The sequence below is a fragment of the Dendrobium catenatum genome, unplaced genomic scaffold (assembly GCF_001605985.2).
Source record: "Dendrobium catenatum unplaced genomic scaffold, ASM160598v2 fragScaff_scaffold_261, whole genome shotgun sequence".
Lineage (NCBI taxonomy): Eukaryota > Viridiplantae > Streptophyta > Magnoliopsida > Asparagales > Orchidaceae > Dendrobium > Dendrobium catenatum.
Window position 1 is genome coordinate 1,091,869 of NW_021318723.1, and position 6,428 is coordinate 1,098,296.

The following is a 6,428-nucleotide window of genomic DNA, read 5'->3' on the forward strand; positions in this document are numbered from 1 at the left end:
ATGTCTTCGTCCAATGCTTGGGGGAAGATTTCCAGCCCGACACATGGAAAAAGCAGAGGCTTTTTCAATCTTGATGGTGATGCTCCATCCCAGTCTCTTACGCTTTCTTTCAAAGTCGTTCTCTCTAGTAACCCGATGCAAGGTGATAACGCTCTTAAATTTACTCAATCTGTTGTGAATGGTGTCCCGGCTGTTCTTATTTCCGATGAAGATGTTCTTGAACTGGCTTCTCCGTTTCAGTTTACCCTTGTTGGGAAATATGCTTTGTGTAGACCGAATCTCGATTCTATTCGTAATTTTTTCGCTAATCTTAAACTATATGGTTTTTATTTCATTGAGCTTTTAGATTCTAGACATGTTGCGATTCAGCTGTCGAACGATCTCGACTATAGCAGAGTTTTTGCTAGGAGATCTTATTTTATTAACAACTGTGAAATGAGAATTTTAAAATGGATGTCATTTTTTGATGTGCATGAAGAGTCCCCCATAGTTCCGATCTGGATCTACTTTCCGAATTTGAGATTACATTTTTTTAACCCTCAAGTCTTGCATGCGGTTGGCTCTATTTTTGGGAGGCCTTTGCAAACCGACCAAGCGACTTCTTCCAGGACCCATCCTTCTATGGCTAGGGTCCTAATGGAAGTTGATATTTCTTAGAAACATCCTAAAGAAGTTTGGGTTGGATCAAAGGCGTTTGGTTATTTGCAAAAAGTCGAGTTTGAGAAGGCCTCGGATTTTTGTTCCATTTGCAAGATTCATGGACATACGATTTCCGATTGCTTTAAATTACATCCTGAGCTTAAAAAAATTACTAAACCCTCAGTTGAGAAGGTTGACTCCCCTGTTATTTTTATTTCTAATAATGTGCTGGATAAAGAGGTGCCAAATGTTATTATTGAAAACCAGGTGGATGCTGTGACTAGCTCTATTGTGTCGAAAAACAGAGGTGATTTGGATGCTAGTATGGAAGGTAAGACTTTGTGTAATGATAGTGAGAAACTCTCTAATATCTTTATCTCTATTGATTCTATGTTACATAATTCTAATGATGTTCCTATAGTTGCTAAGGATTCTAATTTAGCTATTAATTTAGATGCTGGTCTTAATGAAAATTGTGAAGAAGGGGAATTTATCCCCACGGAAAATAAGAAGGATAAACTGGTGAAAAATTTGGAACGTGGTAGCTCTTTGCCCTTGGATTTAGAAGGTTCTAAATCTAAAAAATCTGTTGTGGATGATTCCTTTCTTAAAATTCTTGAGGAGGAGAACTTTACTAAAGTTAATAAGAAAAAGGAAAAAAATCCAAAGATTCTGTATCCTCTATGCTGTTCTTTACTAGAGCTCAAACTAGTGCTAAAGGTTTGCATGGTTAAGTCCCTTATTTGGAATATTAGAGGTATTGGTGGGAAGGATTCTAAAACTAGAGTTAAAAACATCTGTAGGATTCATAACATTCATCTTTAGGTATTACTTGAACCTTTGATTGCTATGAGTAAATTGGATAATACTACTTTTAAATTAGGTTTTTTTAATAAATTTGATAATTGTTCTAATAAGATTTGGATTTTGTGGAATAATGCTATCAACTTGAATATTCTGGATGACTTTGTTCAAGTTGTGCATGTTTCAATGTCTATGTTTAATTTTTCTTGTAATGCCTCTTTTGTTTATGTTGCCTGCTCTAGAGTGGGCCGTTTTTTCCTTTGGGACAGTCTTAAGAGTTTTGCTTCTAATACTTCAGCGTCGTGGTGTGTTGGAGGTGATTTCAATGTTATCTCTAATGATAGTGAAAGATTGGGAGGTAATCATCCTAATATTAATGCTATGGAGGATTTTAACTCCATGATTTCTACTTGTGACTTACATGATATAGGTTTTTTTGGGAATGCTTATACCTGGAGTAGAGGTAACTTGTGGCAAAGACTTGATAGGGTTTTATTTAATCATGATTGGATTGCTAATTTCCATATGACTCATGTGGAGCATCTTAGTAGGGCTGCTTCTGATCATGCCTCTTTACTGCTTACTATCAATGCTAACAAAAGTTATGTTCCTAATGCCTTTAAATTTCAAAATATGTGGTTATCTCATCCTGATTTCTTTAATGTTGTTGAGAGAAATTGGCAGGCACCTATTTTCCCTAATGGCAATATTTTGGGTATGGCTAAGCTGTGGAGCAAGCTGAGTAGGTTTAAACAAGTGTTGAGATGGTGGAACAAACATATTTTTAAAAATTTATTTTCTATTATTAAGAATGTTGAACATGAGGTAATGGAGCTTGAAAATGTTTATTTGCTTAATCCTGATAGTTCTAATCTTTCTGAGCTCAATAATGCTAAGATTAAACTGTTTGCTTTACATGATCAAGAAGAGATGTATTGGCAACAAAAAGCTACTACTAAATTCACTGTTGAAGGTGATTGGAACACCAAGTTTTTTCATGCTTTGGCTAACAAGAAAAAAATAGGAATCATATTTTCAAAATTTCTAGTGATGATGATAGGGTCTTGGAGGAGGAGGATTCTATTTTAAATTCTGGTGTTGATCATTTTAGAAATATTTTTAATAGTGGCTTTAATCCGTCTCCTATTGTTAATCCTCATATTGTGCCTTGTTGTATTTCAGAAACTGATAATTTCCATCTCACTCTTGCCCCGTCTGAGGAGGAGGTTTGGAAGGTTATGCAGGATATGAATGGTGATTCTGTTGTTGGTCCTTATGGTTTTACTACTAAGTTTTTTTTTATTAAAACTTGGTATATTACTAAGTGGGATATTATGGATGCTGCTCTGATTTTTTTTTGGGTAAACCCTACATTAAATTCTTCTCTTCTACTAATATTGTTTTAATTCCTAAGAAGGATGCTACCGATAACTGGAATGATTTTAGACCGATTAGTTTATGCTCTTTTTTTAATAAGCTAATTTCTAAGATCATTGCTACTAGACTTATTAATAACTTACCTAGAATTATATGTGAGAATCAAACTGGCTTTGTGAAAGGTAGGAGCATTTTTGATAATATTTTGCTTGCTCAAGGAATTACGCATGATATCAATGCTAAAGTTAAAGGTGGGAACATTATTTTTAAATTGGTCATTACTAAGGATTATGATAACTTGTGTTGGAAATTTTTGTATAAAGTGCTATCTTTATTTGGTTTTAGCCATGGTTTCATTTCTTTGATTAAAAACAGTATTGAGCATTATTACTTTTCTGTTATCATTAATGGTAGAAGTAATGGTTTTTTTAAATTCAGTCAAGGTTTGCGTCAAGGTGATCCTCTATCCCCTGCTTTGTTCATTATTGTGGTTGACTATTTATCTAGGGGTTTGGAGGTTCTTTACAAAAGATATCCTAATTTGCTTTATCGTACTATGGGTGGTATCCCGATTACTCACCTTAGTTTTCTCGATGATTTTATTATTTTTGCTAATAGTTCTTTGACTAATATTAAATTTCTTGTCAAGCATTTAAATGAGTTTCAAAAAATGAGTGGGCTTTCGATTAAAAAGAATAAAAGTACTTTTATTGTATCTAATTCTGCTAATCAAGATAGAATTAATGATATTAAAAAGATTTGTGAGTTTAATTGTTCCTCTTTGCCTATTAAATACTTGGGTACCCTATTTTCAAGGGGAGAAAAAAAGCATGATTTTTGAGGATATGATCACGGTTCTTCAAAGCAAAATTACCAATTGGTCTACTAATTTCCTTTCTTTTGGTGGCAGACTTGTGCTTATTAAACATGTTTTAAATTCTATCCCTATTTTCATTTTTCATACTCTTAACCCTACTCCTATTTGCCTTAGATTGGAAAGGATGATTAACAAGTTTTTTTGGGGAGCTAAGAATAATAGGTCTTCTATTCTTTGGTATTCCTGGTTAAAAATATGTGGCCCTTTTAATGAGGGTGGTTTAGGTTGTAAGAGTATTTTGGACATGGTTAGGGCTTTCTCTTATAAACTTTGGTTTTCCTTTAGATCTAAAGTTAGTTTATGGGCTAATTTCATGCATGCTAAGTACTGTAAAGTGGTGCATCCTACTTTGTGTATTTAAAAAAAAAACCGAGTCTTCTATTTGGAAACGGTTATATAAGATTAGCTCGGAAGCAGATCCGTTTATTCAATGGGGTTTGGGTAAAGGGGATGTCTTTTTCTGGCAAGACAATTGGTTAGGTATGGGTACGATTGATAATATGCTATCCTCTCATACTCTTCTTTCTACTAAGGTTAGCTACTATATTGATAATGGTAATTAGAATGATAATAAGCTTAGACATATTTTACCTGAGGAGATTTTGAATCATGTTCTGAGCATCCCTTTGAATATTGTTGAGGTTGACCGTATTCTTTTTAACAGCTCTACCAATGGTCTTTTTAAATTAAAAATGTGTGGGAGGTATTTAGAATCAAGAATGATATTTCTAGTATTTATGGTTCTATTTGGCACAACAATATTCCTTTATCTTACTCTATTCTTGCTTGGAGATGTATCAAAGGTTTTTTACCGGTGGATGCTCGTCTTTAGAATAAAGATTTTTATCTTCCTTCTAAATGCCATTGTTGTTCTAATATTGAAAGTATTAATCATGTTTTCCTCAATGGTAATATTGCTCAAAAAGTGTTGAGGTATTATGCTATGATTGTTAACAAACCTATTCCTATTATAGACTCTATATATGTTAATAGTGTTCAGTCCTTATTGACTGATTGGATGTCCACGGTTAAAGGTCATGTGATTAACTTGTTACCTATTCTTATTTTGTTGTTCCTTTGGAAAGATCGTAATGAAGCTAAGCATAATGGGGTTAAGATGGAGGATAAGGTTATTATCTCCAATATTAATCATAAATTGCTTCAATTGTTTGCTGTCAAGCTTATTTCGAGAAAAAATTTCATACATTGTGAAGCTTTGTGTGTGAACCTGGGTATCCCTATTCATACTGAGGAGCTGATTCGAAGTGAAAGAGTCGTTAGATGGTTAAAACTGATGTCTCCTTATATGAAGCTTAATACTGATGGTTCTGTTGATCGGTCTTTTGCTTGTTTTGGGGGTATTATTTGTGACAAAATTGATAAAGTGATTGTGGCTTATGCGGCCCTTTATCTCCGTGTAAGGTCATTTTTGCTGAGCTGATGGGCTTATTTAAAGGTCTTTATATTTATAACAATAGAGGTTTTTTTAACATTGAGATTGAGGTGGATGATTTAACTTTAATTTAAATTACTAAAAATGTTGATGTTTATTGTCCTCAGTTCTTTTACATTATCAGAAAAATTTGTATGGCCCTCTCTACTCTTAATTATACGATTAAGCATGTTTTAAGAGAGGGAAATGCGTGCTGATTGCCTGGCTAAACTTGGGAGTAGATTGGAGGAGGATAGGGAATTTGATGTTATTATTTACCTCACATTTTGAAAGGTTTGGTTAATATGGATAAGATTTGTCTGCCTTATATTAGACCTAGATGACTTTTTGTTGTTGGTGCTTATGGTTTTTGTGTTTGTTGCCATTTCTTTTGTGCTGTTTGGTCTGCTGTTCTTCTGGGTTCGCTTTTCTTTGGTTTCTTTTCTGGGCTTCCTGGGAGTTGGAAACATTTTTTCTTCATCTGGGTTAGTTTTTATGTCTTTCTTTGGTATCAATTTTTTTGTTATATGGATATTAGTTTACCTGTTCTACTGAGGTTTTCTCTGATTATTGTCGGGAGGATGCTGCATTTTGTTTTTCTGATTAATTATTGGTGGAATTGGAGTTTGGCGGGTATCATGGGTATGCCCTCTCTCCAGATCTGGTTTATCACTTTATTTTGCATTCATATTTGGATTTTTGTTCTACTTTGGTGGAGGAGGGTGGATGTTATGTGGTTGGTTATTAATGCTCAGAAGAGTTTTGGTGATTGCTGGAGGTGGAATAGTGATTCGATTCCTTATTTCTGTAAGAATTGGTCCAATTTAATGGTTATGAGGAAGGAGACTAATCAGATTTTCAATTGGTTTGGTTGGAGTAATCTGGGGTTGTTTTCTCACTACAACTTTAAGAGTTATTTTATATTAAGTTTTATTTACTATATGTCTAATATTTCTTTTTGGAGAGTGCCTTGCAGGGATAAATTATATTTTTGTTTCGGGAGCTTCAATGAGTGCAAGGTACTTCTTTTTTGGTGTCTTTATTTGTTGTTCTATTTTCTTCAACATTTTTGCAAGAAGATGGTGCTGAATGAGATTATTCGGATCATCCTTTTTTGGGTGCTGTTTGCTCACAGCCCGAGTCATTTTTTATATCCTTCTTGTAATCTTAGGAAAAGGAACCACCGGCTCATAGGTTTTCTTTCTACTTTTCTTGTAGCTCTTTTGAGCATTAGAGAGCTGGAGGATCCTTCTAAGGACTATGTAACCAAATTTTTGAAATTAACACGTAAGCCCCTCA

At 34.1% G+C, this 6,428-nt stretch overlaps 1 protein-coding gene across 1 annotated transcript; it reads left to right on the plus strand.

Moving 5' to 3' along the window:
- Window positions 1-5,138, plus strand: LOC110115293. The gene is made up of 6 exons (XM_020848482.1): window positions 1-555; window positions 658-970; window positions 1,061-1,359; window positions 1,558-2,416; window positions 2,626-2,721; window positions 4,672-5,138. The coding sequence occupies exons 1-6, from the start codon at window positions 1-3 to the stop codon at window positions 5,136-5,138; spliced, it is 2,589 nt and encodes an 862-aa protein (XP_020704141.1).
- Window positions 5,139-6,428: the final 1,290 nt, after the last annotated feature.

Excerpts from the sequence above, each read along its gene's own strand:
- LOC110115293 (XM_020848482.1), top strand. The coding sequence starts at position 1 with ATGTCTTCGTCCAATGCTTGGGGGAAGATTTCCAGCCCGACACATGGA. Across the intron at positions 971-1,060 it reads TTTGGATGCTAGTATGGAAG|TTGCTAAGGATTCTAATTTA; the intron begins GTAAGACTTTGT and ends ATGTTCCTATAG. Across the intron at positions 1,360-1,557 it reads AGCTCAAACTAGTGCTAAAG|ATTTGGATTTTGTGGAATAA; the intron begins GTTTGCATGGTT and ends TGTTCTAATAAG.